This window comes from Lepidochelys kempii, chromosome 1 (genome assembly GCF_965140285.1).
Source record: "Lepidochelys kempii isolate rLepKem1 chromosome 1, rLepKem1.hap1, whole genome shotgun sequence".
Taxonomy (NCBI): Eukaryota; Metazoa; Chordata; order Testudines; family Cheloniidae; genus Lepidochelys; species Lepidochelys kempii.
In genome coordinates this window covers 156,354,781-156,371,606 of record NC_136380.1, presented here as the reverse complement: position 1 = coordinate 156,371,606, position 16,826 = coordinate 156,354,781, and the positions used below count along the sequence as shown (strand labels likewise).

General features: G+C 42.6%; 1 protein-coding gene and 1 long non-coding RNA gene across 4 annotated transcripts in view; one reads left to right on the top strand and one right to left on the bottom strand.

The window, feature by feature from the left end:
* Nucleotides 1–252: 252 nt before the first annotated feature.
* LOC140917069 (uncharacterized) lies at nt 253–8,524 on the bottom strand. Its single transcript, XR_012160708.2, has 3 exons — nt 8,338–8,524; nt 2,826–3,282; nt 253–548 (listed from the first exon to the last, which is right to left on the bottom strand). It is a non-coding gene; the product is annotated as an uncharacterized LOC140917069 (long non-coding RNA).
* DIPK2B (divergent protein kinase domain 2B) overlaps nt 8,078–16,826 on the top strand; it is a 23,158-nt gene continuing 14,409 nt past the window's right edge. For all 3 annotated transcript variants that reach the window (XM_073359062.1, XM_073359071.1, XM_073359052.1), the window contains exon 1: nt 8,078–8,543. In XM_073359062.1, coding sequence (XP_073215163.1) covers nt 8,317–8,543 — 227 coding nt within the window. In that variant the 5' untranslated portion in view covers nt 8,078–8,316. The remainder of the gene's footprint in view (nt 8,544–16,826) is intronic.

The window sequence follows — 16,826 nt, the reverse complement described above, 5'->3', positions numbered from 1 at the left end:
TCAACTGGAGGAAATGGCACCTCCTCCTCTCTGGCTTCTCGTGGGTATTTGGAAAATTATTCATCCTGAGTCAAACAACAGTGAAATTTTGGCTGAAAACCTATACCAAGTCAGATGTGGGGACATGTGACTTTTTCTAATTTATTGATTGATTTACAGAGCACCTGTCAGAGGGTGTCAGTACTTCATAACATACACTGTTTAATATATGCAGAACATGTTAAGGCATGATATAAAGTGTTTATTGGCAGAAGACAACATTACTCATGGGATGGTGGAACCTGGGGTGAGTTATGCAGACCATGCCAAAGAACAGCCAATAGAAACATTTTACCGCAATACACCACCGCATATTTTGCTTATGCTACATTTCACAGGAATGCGATTTTAGAAAGGAAAAAAAAAAGGCAGGTTTTTTTATTTTATGTATTCGGTTTGTCACGTCTCTTGGTGGCAAATCAGGCTGCTTCACTTACCCTGAGTCAGGATGCTAACTAGATACTGTTGTTATAGTAGGCATGATGAGAAACAGTAAGGCAACCCGACAGCTGAAAGAAAAGTAAATTGCAATAAAAATGTTTAAAATTCTAATTTACAAGAGAATTAAATAGCTCTCCTGAAATTTGAACTGAGGAACCCACCAGCAGATCCCTAACACATCATCCACCATACCTGCCACATGCCTTCTGTCAGTAGTAGCATTCTTTAAAACACCCATTGTGTTGTTGCCAAAGCTACTTGATTTTTTCTTCCATTGAGAAAGTCAAGTAGGACTACTTTTCACTTTAGGGCAATTAGAGCAGGCTACAGAGGGCAGAAAAGCTGTGAGAAAAAGAGTCATCCACATGGCATTATTGGGGATTGCGGAGACCTAAAATCATCTGGGTGAAATCCTGGTGCCACTGATTTGAATGTTTTGTCACTGACTTCAGTGGGGCCAGGATTTCATCCTCCAGGCATAAGCTCCTAGTGGGAATACTAGTAGATCCAAAAAACTTCAAAGTACATTTTATATGTATGTGGGGTCACAATAGGAATTTTCCCTTATGTCAGATGGGCAGTGACTGTGTGTGTGTGGGGGGGGGAGGTGGTTCCACCTTCCTCTCCACCACGTGGATCACTTGCCAGAATTATCTGGGCATATCTCAATTTTTTCCCCGCCATAGTGGGGGTCTTGGGCATTGGTGCAACTCAGTGCCTCCCATTCTCTGCCTGTGGCACATAAGAGTCTGGTCTCCCGTGGACTGTAAGACTTTGATCTAATTTCAGTTGTCAGGTGCAGGAGCCTAACTTTAGTCACCTATTTTTGAAAATCTTGGTCTAGACATTTAGACCCTGATTTAGCAAAGCCTGGAAGCATGTGTATAAGTCCCGCATTGAAGTCGATGGCACATATGCACTTGCTTAACTTTAAGCACGTTTAAATGCTTTGCCTTAGCATTTGTCCAATGATCTCAGTGAGTGTAAGGAACACATTCTGAAAGAATAGATCTCAGGTTTTGGGAGAGACGTGAAAGATATAAAAGAAAATAGATGTATTTAATATCCACATAGATTTTCACATCCAATTATTACACTTTTCAAATAAGCCAAATTTCAGGATATTTCCGTTTACACTAGATACAAGTGTATATCGACTCTGGTTCTGCACTGATGGGAATTCATGAATGACCAAGAATAGTCATTACATCTGGAAAAGGGGCCTCCTCAGAGTTACTGGTAAACATCAGCTGACAACACTAAAAGCATACAGCAACATAGAGCCTGATCCTTTGGTACAGTGCAGGAACACACAATGCTATCTGGGGTGAAATATCACTTTTGAACTCCTCCAACCCTCAGCTATGCACCAGGCCAGTCTTCTGGGATAAGTCCGAGTAGCTTTCTTCTTGCTAATTCTTCTCTCTCACCTCATACACCACCAGGAGCCCCCTTGCATTCACAGATAGACGGCCGTGAAATCAATGATACTTGTGGGTTAATCCTCCCCCACAAAAAAACTAAACAGATTTACAATCTGGCAGACATTGCCTACCAAATTATTATTATTAGATAGCTCACATCTGGAGCCTAAATGACTCAAAGTTCAGTGTTCCTATCACAAGGTTAAGGGTCTTATTTTATCTTTTTATTGCATTTTTATTGTAGTTGTTCCTTTGACAGGTCATTACTTTAGAAGGCTTCCTTTTAGTTCTGCATGCAGTAGCCTATATGTAGCCTGGTTTCCAACAAGAAATGCATTCTTGTAACAGTTCTATTCCATTAACTAGCCTGGTTGTCATGGGGCCTCCCCACTGTACTATTTTCACGTTAGAAGGGCGCATTTGTTTTACCCTGCCTCTGCCTTAAGGATGAAATTGAAGTTCTGATGCCAAAAATCCAAGGCTTCAATATTTCTTTTTAATTCTTTGAACTGTTGGAACACAGAGTTGATCCTATAGCTCCAAGAAAAATATTGTGGGAACATCTGTTCCCCGGGAATATGATGCAGGGAACATGCTTCTTGTTTTATCTTGAAGGAGGGTTTTGTTTTTTTTAAATATATTTTTGCTTGGGAAGGGATCCAGTGATTTGTTAGCTGCCTTGTCATAACACTGTTCAATGAATTAATCCATGTGTATGCAAGTAGTTTCAACTGTGATCATGTGTACTTACAAGATGTCCATAACTATAATTACAAACGAATAACTGCTCTGTTAAATGTCTGGTTCACTAGAATATGTGCAGTTGTTGTTTGGGAACAGCCTATTGCCCATTGGTATTGCAAATTTCCCTTGATGCTAAACTGAGTTTTTCTTTCAATATACCATCTCTCTGCCTCTTACCTTGTATGGCTTGTTCAAGGACGGCTAGTGACCAGTAAGCCTGTGTGCATAAGAAGTGGTTGCATTGACTCCCAAACAGTTGCTTGAACAGCTGTTGGATGTTCTGCCAACTTTCTTTTCACTATCCTTTTCCACTGTCCCCTGGGCTTGAGATCCCTATATCCCACTTTCAGTCTCTAAGGGCACTGACGTAGACAAATGCAGGATCCTGTTCCACACTTTAAGCTTCTTGGCAGGATCTCCTTTGGAATCTGCAGCCAAAACAGTAGCTGAGAGTCTTCGGTGGCCTTTTGTACCAGTCTTTCAGTCTCCTGCAGACTAAAATTGGCCTTCATTGGCCACACAATGTCCCCAACATCTGACTTCTTCCTTTAGCTGCCTTCCAGCAGGGGGGCAGAGGAGTTCAGAACAGCAGGTTTCCCCTTCAGCAGCAGAAGCAGCTGGATGTCAAGATAAGCTGAAGGAGGAATGACAGGTTATGGTGTGTCAATTCCCCTGGAGAAACAGAACAGCAATGATTGTCATTTTGTTTCCCTCCGGTTATTAATACCATTGAGGAATTGCGTATAAAGATGGCCAAACAAGAATTATTTCCTGCAAAAATTTTTAAACAAAAATGAAGAATTTTTGCTCTGTTGGAAATGTTTTGTGGATTTGTCTGATTTTCCAGCTCAGTGATTCAAAATGAAAAAAACTGTTCTGAATTTCATGTTTTTCATTTTTGGATTTCCCCTCCACTCCACTCCCCTTTCTCTTTTCCTTTTTGGTTTGTTTTCCTCTCCCTTTCGTCTTTTTCCCTCCCTTTTATGGGGGAAAAGGTGGAAAGAAATGCTGGGGGAGGAGGGGATGACAAAAAAATGTAAAACAGTTTTTTTTTATTTCAGTGCAAATTAGAACAAATGTATTTGCTTCAAATTGATTCATTTAGAATCGCTTAGTCAAAAAATTAGAAAATTTTGAAGAAAATTTTCATTAAAAATGTTTTTATCATTCATAATGTTCTCATTTTCATAGCACTCAAAAAGCCATTTTTCATTGACAAACAAAAAAATTGTCAAGCAGCTCTAATTATTAATCTATACATCATGCCTGATTCACAATGGAAGTGTGAAGCAGTCTGATATCGAATCTGTACTGGTCACTTGGTAGCACTTCACTATCTTGAAGCAGATTACTACTGAAAGCACTTTTAGAATCATCATGCCATGCCAGACTCTGCCCTGAGTACTGCCAACATTGTACAGCATTCCAAAAGTAAGGGACTGTTTTCTTAGCACCCCCACCACTGCCCTCCTCCTGATATTATCATTATTACTATTAAGGAGTTCTCACCTACATTCACCAGGGGTATTTCGTGCTACTTTTTGCAGCATTCACCAACTCCTGATCTTGTTGTATAGAGATGAAAAAACGTTCCCTGTAATAAGGGTCTGGTGGCAACCCTAGCCCTGACTTACATACTGTGCAATGGATTTGCCCTTTCATCTCCCAAGGCCTTGCAGTGGTTATTCAGGGAGCAAGGGCCAGGTGGTAAGGTGCAGGAGGGAGGTGTGGACACAGGCAGGGGCAGTGGGCCTAGAGCAGCACCTCACTACCCAACAGCAACACTCCAGCTTTTTATTTATTTATTTTTTGGTACATGAATGTTGCAGGAGATGCAGCAAACTTGTAGCCCACCAGGTGAATGATCCCTTGCCCAACAACCCAGTCCTCTGCTGATACTGCAACATTGCTGTTGTACGTTTTGGCCTTGGAAGAGAACTACAGGAGCTAGCCTCATAAACAGGTCACTTGGCACTGAGATAGTAGGCTAGTTGGCTTCCTAGAAATATAGTTGATAATGCTCGTCAAAGGATGGGGTGTTTGCTCCTGGTTGGAAGGAGAGGGATTGTGGTATGGGAAGGCAACTTCCTTCATTGCTCTGAACCTGTATCGTCCATCCTTATTTCCAAGTGGTTTATGAAGAGCAGGTGGGGATGTGTGTTTCCTGCTATGCACCTTCATTTCCAATTTACAGATGAAATGAAGAACATTTATCGGCCACAAATCTTGAGCTATGGAAAGCAGCAGGGTCAAATGACGTTCAAGCTTGAGTCGCTCTGATAGAACAGACCTGGGATTTCTGACACCATGAGGGCCCCTCCACTATGGGCCGCATCTCAGTTCAAAACAGCCTGAATCTATTGATCTTCAGAGCAGCCTGTAGGGCTCCTCTGGTATTTTTTGGTATTTGGGAAGGGTGGGGTCTGGAGGAATAGTTACTTGTCTGACACAGGTGCTGAGATGACAAATTAGTACTTGGAAGATGTGAATTCCTGTATAAAATGTAACTTAGTGATGGCAGGTCAGACCATGCCATGGGCTGCTGCAATATGTACTGATAACAGCTGAGGAAAGGATGATGCTAATGGATTGTACCTGTCCCAGCATTCAGTAAAGGAGCAAATGAAAAACTTAGCTCTGAGATGAAATCGCACAAGAAAGAAAGAGGGACGATGTTCACAAAGCATAGTCACCATTCACGTTCTCTCCAGGGTTGTCATGACACTGCATTCCCTGCTAATAGAAATACACTGCCGGATTGGGCACACCGTTAAAAACAAATTGAAATGGTCAGGACTAACATGCACACCAAAGCATTCAACACTGCATTGTTTTACTCCTTTCTTGCCCACCGCCGAAGGGAAGACAGCATTGTGGGACAGATTTCTGCTGCACCCAGTTTCCACCGAGCAGTCGGTCAGGGACCCAGTTAGAGGTCAGTGATGCTCTGCCACAGCACAACCTAGAGCAGCCTGTGGACTGCTAGATTACATTGTGCTTCAGCCACTCCCCTCACCCTCACTGCCCCATAAGCCTTCTCTTCCTGCACAGGGAGCTGACAGAGCAGCACAGGAGTTGTTCTGCTGACTCCATGGGGACTTCCCTCTATGCCAAGTGAGGGAGCTGAGGGAGGTTTCTGCTCCCTTTGCAGCACCTGAGTGAAACAAAGGGGGTGCACCAGGCAGACAATTCCCCCATCTCTCTCTGTTGGTGGAAACGCTGCATCAGAAACCTGTCCACCTGCCTTATTTCAGTGTGACTTTGATAATATCACCCAGGCATTTGGAGCAGGTCCTCAAGGAATCAATTCTGAAGCACTTAGAAGTGTGGAAAGTGATCTGGAACAGTCAGCATGGATTCACCAAGGGCAAGTCATGCCTGACTAATCTAATTGCCTTCTATGACGAGATAACTGGCTCTGTGGATGAGGGGAAAGCAGTGGATGTGTTGTTCCTTGACTTTAGCAAAGCTTTTGACATGGTCTCCCACAGTATTCTTGCCAACAAATTAAAGAAGTATGGGCTGGATGAATGGACTATAAGGTGGATAGAAAGCTGGCTAGATTGTCGGGCTGAATGGGTAGTGATCAATGGCTCCATCTCTAGTTGGAAGCCGGTAACAAGTGGAGTGCCCCAAGGGTCAGTCCTCGGGCCGGTTTTGTTCAATATCTTCATTAATGATCTGGAGGATGGTGTGGATTGCACCCTCAGCAAGTTTGCAGACTACACTAAACTGGGAGGAGAGGTAGATACGCTGGAGGGTAGGGATAGGATACAGAGGGACCTAGACAAATTAGAGCATTGGGCCAAAAGAAATCTGATGAGGTTCAACAAGGACAAGTGCAGAGTCCTGCACTTAGGACGGAAGAATCCCATGCACCGCTACAGACTAGGGACCAAATAGCTAGGCAGCAGTTCTGCAGAAAAGGACCTAGGGGTTACAGTGGACGAGAAGCTGGATATGAGTCAATAGTGTGCCCTTGTTGCCAAGAAAGCCAATGGCATTTTGGTATGTACAAGTAGGGACATTGCCAGCAGATCGAGGGACGTGATCGCTCCCCTCTATTCGACATTGGTGAGGCCTCATCTGGAGTACTGTGTCCAGTTTTGGGCCCCACACTACAAGAAGGATGTGGAAAAATTGGAGAGAGTCCAGCGAAGGGTAACAAAAATGATTAGGGGTCTAGAACACATGACTTATGAGGAGAGGCTGAGGGAGCTGGGATTGTTTAGCCTGCAGAAGAGAAGAATGAGGGGGGATTTGATAGCTGCTTTCAACTACCTGAAAGGGGGTTCCAAAGAGGATGGCTCTAGACTGTTCTCAGTGGTAGCAGATGACAGAAAGAGGAGTAATGGTCTCAAGTTGCAGTGGGGGAGGTTTAGGTTGGATATTAGGAAAAACTTTTTCACTAGGAGGGTGGTGAAACACTGGAATGGGTTACCTAGGGAGGTGGTAGAATCTCCTTCCTTAGAAGTTTCTAAGGTCAGCTTGACAAAGGCCTGGCTGGGATGATTTAGTTGGGGATTGGTCCTGCTTTGAGCAGGGGGTTGGACTAGATGACCTCCTGAGGTCCCTTCCAACCCTGATATTCTATGATTCTATGATTTGTATGGGGTTTCATTATCATGTTTAATTTAATGAGACTTTCCACTGACTCAATGGGAGTTAGGTGCCTAGATCCTTTTGAGGATCTGGGCCATTTAAAAAAAAGCGGTAACATTTTCAAAAGCACCTATCCTACTTACCACAAAATATTCACTTCTAGGACAGGTTTCAGAGTAGCAGCCGTGTTAGTCTGTATCCGCAAAAAGGAAAGGAGTACTTGTGGCACCTTAGAGACTAACAAATTTATTTGAGCATAAGCTTTCATGAGCTACAGCTGTAGCTCATGAAAGCTTATGCTCAAATAAATTTGTTAGTCTCTAAGGTGCCACAAGTACTCCTTTACTTCTAGGACAATTTGTGTTGTTTAAAAGATTACCAGGTTGCAGATTTTCAATTACTGAGAAACAATAAAAGAGCAATTCTTCTTTTCAACCACCATTGAAGTTCCACTGTTAGAAGGGGAGAGGTGAGCAGAGCGGATTTGTAAGGAACGACATAATCTAGAGCTCAGCAACGGTCTTAGACGTGTGCCTTTCCCATGTACACAAACTCAACTAACAAAACATGATGTTTAAACGTTTTGCTCATGTTAAAATTCATGCCTCTGGTGCACTGTTGTTCCTGCTGAGGCAGTTCCAATGTAAGTGTCCTTTGTATGCCCTACGCTTGTGCTACGGATATCCTTCATTTGTCCGCATAATGTACAGATGAGAACTTCTTGTTGTTATTTTCTAATGTGGTGATGGGTGGAGCATCAGAGCCTGAAACAGCTGCACCAAGCAGAGGAAAGGTAACTATGGCAACCCAAGTTATCTGCATCCTCCATGCATTTCCTTACCCCTCTCCCCACACACACACCCACACCCCATATTCTTTCCCGCCCAGAACACAAACTTATAGAACTATCAACCAGCTGGCAGGATGCGGACAGTTTCTGGCTTTCATGGATCAAGACCCTCTCTCAGTGTTTAGGGACTCTCAATTGCAAACTGAGATCATCTAAAGCACAAAGAGTGAAGGGTAGGATAGCATCCAAAAAAGGCAGAGCTTGCAGGTACCACAGATGGGGCTCTGGATGTATTACCTTTGCTCTAATGTTCTCGGTTTATTGAAACTGCTTCAGTTTTTGACCCTGAGCTGCAGTCCTTTCTTAGAAGCAACAGTTTTTCCTTCTTCTGTACCCCACGTCAAAGCCAGCTACAGTTTTGGACGGACTTTCCTGGGACTCGATAAATGTAATGCCTGCATTGGAACATCGATTTGCAAGAAATTCTTTAAAGAAGAAATAAGGTCAGAAACTCAGCACAATAATTTTGAAAACATTCTGCATAGTAACATGAAAAGTGACTGTTAACACTTCCAAGTACTTTAGTGAAAAAGAACTCAAAATGTAACTTATCCCCAGGTTTCCATTAGTGTCAAGTTGTTATAAATAATGTAGATTAGTATTTTTAAGAAGACAAAATCACCACCAAATTTGAGCCCTGAATATGATTTTTAAAGTAAAGTAAGTTACATTTTTAAACATTAACTTTCTGCTGATAAGTTGGCATTGAATCAATTCAAGAGAATAGTGGGGTGGGGGGGAGAGAAACAGTATGCCAGTTTACTTAGCTGTCTATGGAATTATTTTCTGCTAAGCAACTGACCAAAGAGAATTTGTCTTTACAAATTTAAGCTACTGATAGACTGAATTGAGTCACTGTAAACATGGCATAAACATTAAGAGCTACATTTTTGAAATGTTAGCACCATATGTACCACATGAATTATGTAGAATTTCATGCACCTGTTAGTTAAGTTCAACCAAGATATAAATCTGCAAGCACGAAGACAACAGGTACTTTTGCACATCAGATACAAAGGGCCAATTGCATCTGGAGTTTTCATTAAGAACTTGAGGACAACTGCAGATATTACACATATGTCTAGATGAATTAAACATGCACCCAAGCAGTTATTAGATTGATCTTTCAATTTTCAGACTCAAAAGCATAACACACCATATGACACTAGGAAAAAATGTTACTATGGTAGAGGAGGAGGGAAAAAAATGGAGATTTACAGGGGAAAGGTTTATTGTTTTTATTATGATTTATAAGCACTCTTTCTTTTATAGATCTAAGAGCCCCAGGCGTGGAGGAAATTATTGTAGTAAAATTGTAGTTTTAATACAGTAATATAAGTGTAGTAATGCTAGACAAATTACTGTTTTTATCTTTAAGCTATTATATAAAATGTGCTATAGTAAAACCATAAAGATTTTTCTCAGACAGGCTTAGCAATACTATAGGATCATCGATGATTATTATTTGCCCTGTGGTAATGGTGAAAGGCCTCACTGTGAAAGGTGCTGTTCGAACACACACAAAAAGATGGTCCCTGCCCTGAAGAGCTTACAATCCTAATCATTCTGGCATTCCTACATTGACTAGCCCCTAACCCAGCAAGTCAATGGGACCACAAGCAGAATAAGGTACTACTCAATGTAAGAGTAGCAGAAAGGAGAAGCAGAAAGGAGCCTTATTGTCCAATTATTTGTACTAAAGTAGGGCAGAGCAGCCCCAACAAGGACTGTGCCCCATTGTGGCAGTTGACAAATGAAGTCCAGTCCCTGCCCCAAAAAGCATATGGCTAGATCCACAGCTGGTATAAATCAGCATAGCCACACGGATTTCAATTAAGTAACAGTGATTTTCATCAGCTGAGGATCTGGCCCCTAGGATAACAGCAGTCTTAAAACGTACGAGGAGCACTCTAACCTTCATGTGCACAGACAATTAATCCGGTGCCAAGGCTGGATGAGCACATGGAGACTGTTCTGCCTCTTCCACACATACAGGCATGGCGTTTAAGGCTGGAAGGAACCACCGGATCATCTAGTCTGACTGCCTGCAGCTCACAGGCCACCACCAGCACCCACACTCTAAATCTATGTGCTAGTAATAACATTGGCACTCTGCAGCCATTGGGGTGGGAGTATTAGTAATCACCCCTCCACAACCCCAGGAGACAGAGAATGTTGGCATGAGGGGCCAGAACGGTTTCCCATGCACCCCTTTTAAGACCAGCACTGCCTGTAGCAGGTTAAGCATGCATAAACTCTAGATATTTGTGTGACAGCCCAGCTGATACCTTAGTACAAGATTGCTCAGCTGTGTAGCCTGCCAAAGAAGTTCTACACATTTCCTTTACTCCTCTGGGTTATTCACAGTAATAGGAGTAGAGGACTGGCAATGTGCTTACACCCTTTCCTCCTGAAAAGTCTAGCACAGAGGCGCCTAAGCAGAGTTGTAACTGGCATTTTCACTATCCACTTTGCCTTTGAGAACTATGCAGAGGCTCCATAATGTCAGAGCTCTTCTCCTATGAGCCCTCTGTAAATCTACAAATAGCGTGGTGCATGTTCTTTAAAGGAGGAGTTCGTTGCTGGCTTGCCAAGTGGGGATTTGTCTCGTTAAAAGTAGTGAAGCAAAAATGACTAAATTCTCTGGGGTAGTTACAGTTTGTTCAATTCAGTGCTGCAAAGTGGTAACAAGACATGTCTGTGCTGGGAGCATTTTGAAAAGAACAAACATTTAAATGTAAAACTCTGATTAGCTTTAAACATTATTTTTTCCTGCAGTGGTTAACACTGCCTCTCCACTTGGCTTCCTAGCCACAAGGTTTTTTGAACAACTAGCTGCAATCTAGTCCTGTAACTAATTCCCAACACAGGAATGCTATTCTTAAGAGAAATAGGGGGAGACTGTCCATGGGACTTGTGCTCCTAAATCTTCTAGGTGCTTTTGAAAATCTCCCCCCAACCCTCACATATAAGTTACACAGCATCATCAGCTAAGCAATGTATGTATTTCAGTTACAGCATGCTTAGTTCATTTTTTCCATCAGTCTGGGGAGCTCCTGCCTGCCCGCATGCTGGATTAACCATCAAGGAAATGTGATCTGTGTGTGAGGATGGGAAACAGGATGCCTGAGTTTTCTTTCCGGCACTGCTACTGACTCACGGCTTGGTCTTGTGCTAGTCACTTAACCTAGCTTTGCCTAAATGTATCGGTCTGTAATGAAGGTACTAATCCCTGCCTGCCAGGTATGTTGAAAGGCTTAATTAGTTTGAAAAGCACGTTCAGATCCTCAGCAGAAAGGCATTATAGAAAAGCACGTTATTATTGTGGCCCCATGCACTGATGAAACTTTATAACTGGAAAGTACATTATGCCATCAGTGTGCTAGCTATATATGATGTCAAATACAGGAGTACTTAAAACAAAGTCAGATTCCCCAGAATTGTGTTACTATGCCTTAAGATTTGCTGAGGAACCTTTCATTCATTCATACTCAAACTAATGATCAGTATTGGACTTCATGCGCCTGTATATTGCTCAGTTGAAGAGGCAGCCGTTTGACTATAGCTGTATGATCCTTTGGGCACCAGGTCCAATGCACACGCATATTTGAATTATTCAAATCACAAAGCACACCTGTGCTCAAAAATTTTTAAAAATTACTGCCAATTGTGGCTGTGTTAGCCTGCATTGCATACTGTCTGAGGCAGGGCTTATGTCCTTCTGTGTTTGTGCAGCACCTCGCACAATGGGGCTGCGTATTGATTGGGGATTTGAGGTACAGATGTAGATTTGATTTCATATTTGACAAAAATCCCTAACATAGACCAAGTTTAGACTCCACATTTCCCTGAACCTCAAGTCCTACAAGCATAAGAGTTTAGAACACTCAAGTTCCAGCCAAACTCCACCTCTAATGCTAACCTTTCTAAGCATGCCTTTGGTTAGAATCTTGTGTTAACTAACCACAGCTGAAGAACTATGAGGAAAAGGCTCATGATTGTGTAAGCCATGACATTTGACAAGGCAGGCCAGATACAGGGAATGTCACCAAGGAAGTATACATGGGAATAGCATGAGCATGTAGGGACAAAATCAGGAAAACCAAGGCAAAGCATGAGTTACCGTTGGCCAGGAATGTTAGAGACAAGAAGGAGTCCTTCAAATACATCAGACAAAAAAGAAAGATCAGGGATGGTGTGGGTCTGCTGCTCAGTGGAGAAGGTGAGCTGGTAACGGAAGATGATAGGAAGGCAGAGCTGCTCAATACCTACTTTGCTTCAGTCTTCTTACAAAAAAACATGTGACCAGATGACTCATCTAGTTACTATAGATAATAAAGGGGAAAGGTTGCAGATTGAGATAAGTAAGAACACGTCAGAGATCTTCTGACCAATTTGAATGAATTCAAGTCTGGGGGGCCTAATTCTACTTACCCAAGAGTACTGAAGGAACTAGCTGAAGAAATCTCATAGCCACTGTCAATAATAATTTAAAATCATGGATGACAGGAGAGGTCCCAGAAGACTGGAGAAGGGCTAACATAGTGCCCATCTTTAAAAAGGGGGGAAAGGAGGAGCCAGAAACTATAAACCAGTCAGCCAGATTTCAATAGCCAGGAAGCTACTAGAGCAATGTACAAGATATTCAGTGTGCAAGTACCTGGAGGATGAAGGGGTAATCACTAGCAGCTAGCATGGATTTACTAAGAACAAGCCAGCTTGATTTCCTTTTTCAACAGGGTAACTGGTTTTTTGGAGAGGGGGCATGCAATAACATAACATACCTGAACTTAAGCAAGGCTTTTGATGGAGTCCCACATGACATTCTGATAAGCGAGCTGGAGAAGTGCGGGCTCAGCGGAACTACTGTTAAGTGGATACATAATTGGTTTAAACAACCACAAACAAAGAGTAACTATTAATGGAATGATGTCAGATTGGAGGGAGGTCTCAAGTGAGGTCCCACAGGGATTTGTTCTGAGTCTGGTGTTCTTTAACATTTTTATTAATGACCTGGATGTAGGAATAGAGAGCACACTGATCAAATTTGCAGAAGACGCAAAGCCGTGGGACGGGGGAAGAAGTTGCCAACACTCTGAAGGATAGAGCTAAAATTCAGAGGGATGTTGATAAATTGGAGAACTGGGCTATAGAAAACAATGAAATTCAACAAAGACAAATGTAAGGTGCTACATTTAGGGACGAAAAACCAAATGCACAAAGACAGAATGGGGGATAACTGACCTGGAGAAGGATCTGGGAGTTGTGGTGGATCACAACCTCAACATGAGTCCGTAATGTGATGCTGTTGCAAAAAAAAGCAAATGCAGTTTTAGGTTGCATTAACAGAGGCATAGCATGCAAGTCATGAACGGTGATAGTACCGCTCTACTCGGCACTGGTTAGGCCTCAGCTGGAGTGCTGGATCTAATTTTGGTCACCAATATATAGAAAGGATGTAGAGAAACGGGAAAGGATCCAGAGGTAAAAGACAAAGATGATCCAAGGGATGGAATGCAAGCCATGTGAGCAAAGGCTGAAGGAACTGGGTATCTTCAGTTTGGAAAAGAGGGGATTAAGGAAGGGACATGATAGCAGTCTTCAAATGCTTGAAAGGCTGCCATAAAAAAGATGGAGAAAAGTTGTTCTCTCTTGCCACAGAGGACAGGACAAGAGGCAGTGGGTTCAAACTACAGCATAGCAGATTTAGATTGAATCTCAGGAAAAACTTCCTAACTGTCAGAACAGTAGGCCAATGGAACAGACTGCCTAGGGAGCTTGTGGAAGCTCCTTCACTGGAGGTTTTCAAAAGGAGGCAGGATAGGGAAAGTCATCTGTCTTGGATGGTTTAGACCCAACAAATCCTGCATCTTGGCATGGGGTTAGACTAGATCACCCTTGTGCTCCCTTCTACCCTACCTATGTTCTCAACTTAAATGAGTTCTTATGAAAGTTTGTACAAAAGCAAAACTTTATTTTTGCAGGGGCAGGGAGGGATGATGATACTGCTTGAAACAAATAAAATGAAGGAATTTTACTGGAGAAAAAGGCTAATATTCTGGTGTAATTCTTTATGAGGCAAATTATTCTCTCAGCTCTAGAAATCACCAACCAGGAATGGATTAAATATACTAATATTTGAAGTCGGATCCTACAGCAGAGGCAAGCTAATTAATTCCCTCATTATTTCTCTGTGCTGTTTTCCTGACTGAAAGTCAAAAAGGTTTCCGCTGTAGCTTTCAAACTTACTGTATTTTGTTAACTTCATTTCATCTATTTCACCCAACCCCCAATGGAGACTCTTGCCAATCCTATTTTAGCTTCAAATTATGAACTTTAACTTATGTGGAGGTGCAATTAGGAAATGCTTTCCAATGCTCTCAGGGATGATTATAATTAGGAAATTTTTATTGGCACCGCATGTTTGACATTAGGCTAGCAAAAAGTTAGCGTTCACGCCACATTATTCAAGTGTGTTACTTGCAAAATATTCAGCTGTGCCCCTAAATTATTACATATAAAATATGTGTGTGGGCAGGGCTGAGGGGGCTGATAGAATAAAAATCTTCAGAATCTAATTACACGGCCCATATGCTCCCCTCCTGTGCAATATTGTGTGGAGGGGAACAAATTAGTGAAAAATCTCCATAGCTACACTGAAGCTGAATACCCAGAACATTTCCCCCCACTTCCCTGCCCCCAAAGAAGTGGGGAGGTCAGGCACCCAGTCCTCCAACTCCTGTCCAACTTTGTGAAAGGATTCCCCTTTGCGCTCCCATGAGGCACCCCGCCCTAGCTATGAGAGCACAGCAGGACCAGTAGCCATGGTGTCAGAGGCCGCCAGACTCCAGCTGTGCCCTGTACTGCTGAGGAGGAGACTTCCAGGGCTCAGTATGTGTTAATTCTGTCCAAAGCAATGTTAATTTTTCAGAAGGTTTTCCTCATTTGAGGTTGGTGAAGCCAGCCATTTACCATGGCTCCGCCTTCTTCTGGCTGTCCATTTTTCTTGGGTAACCCATAGGCTCAGGGCAGAAAACCAGCTACCCAGAGCAGGGAGTAGAATAGAGCTGGCTGGAATTTTTCAATGGAACAGGTTTCCATCGGAAAACACTCATTCAGCAAAAATAAAAAAACTCACATAAGAATAGTAAAAATGAAATGCTTCGACCATGCGTAAACGAACAGTGATGCCATGTGGTCAGGCATGCTTCACCGGGTGATTTCAATAAGGACATTTCTGTATTTCCAACCCAACATTTCAGAATGTTTTTTGTGGAAAATTTTGACTTTTTCTTTCCATTTCAGGATGAAAAGAAAAGGTCAAAATGTCAATTTCCCACACAACAGAAACGGAGTTTTGACCAGCTCTGCTACCTAGTCCTTTTCTCCATCTAGAGCACCTCACCATGGCATTTGCTGCAGATTTTGTTCCCTCCACCCTGCACAGCATGGCTCACGGCCGCTGGGGAATCCTCTGCACTATCCGTTTTCATACACACAGTCACAGTGATTTGGAGGGAAAAAAACAGGGGCGCAAAGGAAGTTAATTAGCAATTCAAATAGGAACTAATTGATGCTGTTTAATGCACTTTTCTTCTGGGTGGAAAAACACAGTTCAGTCCTCGGCGGGTATTTGTTCACTTTACAAAATCACCACCCTCTGCAGCATGGCCAATCATTATGGTATCACAACTGTAGGAATATCTGGAATGGAACTGGGACATATCCATTCTGCTACCAGCAGTGACAACCACTACTATCCTAGGAATTGTAGTGATGAGACAACAGCGAGACATTGATGATGCAGTGATAATGCAGGAAGTCCACAAAAAAGCATTTAACTGGCAATACTCCTGATTCGTGGACAAGTGATTGTGTGTTCACAACATAAACTCAGATTTGGGTTCATACCCAAAGCTGACATCAAAGATATATGGGGCTTAATAATGCACATAACACAATTAGACATGTAAATCAGATATTTGCGTACACACACACACACACACCACTAGTAAGGGGTCTAACTAGCTGTGTGCAACAGAAGACTTACACATCACCCATGGCACTGGGGTACACATCTTTGAAAGTTTGGCCCCAAAGTGCAATACGACAAGGGGCTGATACACTGAATCCTTCCAATGAGATATTAAAGAAAGGTCCATGCTGCCTTTGCAGCTCAAATTAAAGTTCCTGTAGAACAGTTTTAATGGAGGGGATAATAGAGATCTGGGCCAGCCCTGAAGACGAGCTCTGTGTCAGCTCAAACCCTGTCTCTCTCACCAACAGAAGTTGGTCCAGTAACAGGTATTACCTCACCTTGTCTCTTGTCTCTCTCATATCCCTGGGACCAACACCATTGGACAGAGTGACAGAGACTTACAGACCTACGTGTTCTTCCACAGCTACCTTGAGACTCTAGAGTTTTCCTTTTGTTTTCCACAGCAGCACCATACACTGTGGTACTGCATAATTCTTGGGTGCTTTAAACCTTTTAATCGTTTGTAACTGTAGCATCTTTGTTCTCAGCACAGCATTACGAGACGCTGAAACTACAAGGACCCAGCTGGGTTCCGAATAACAGTGTTTACTAACTACACAAAAGCATACCTGGCCTAGCTAAATATGTACTCCTAGGGCTCTGGTGGCTTCTGCATTACAGGACAGGGTGGCTACTAGAGTGCTCCTAAACTATTTAAAGGGCTACTACCCAATGCCTAGCACTATAA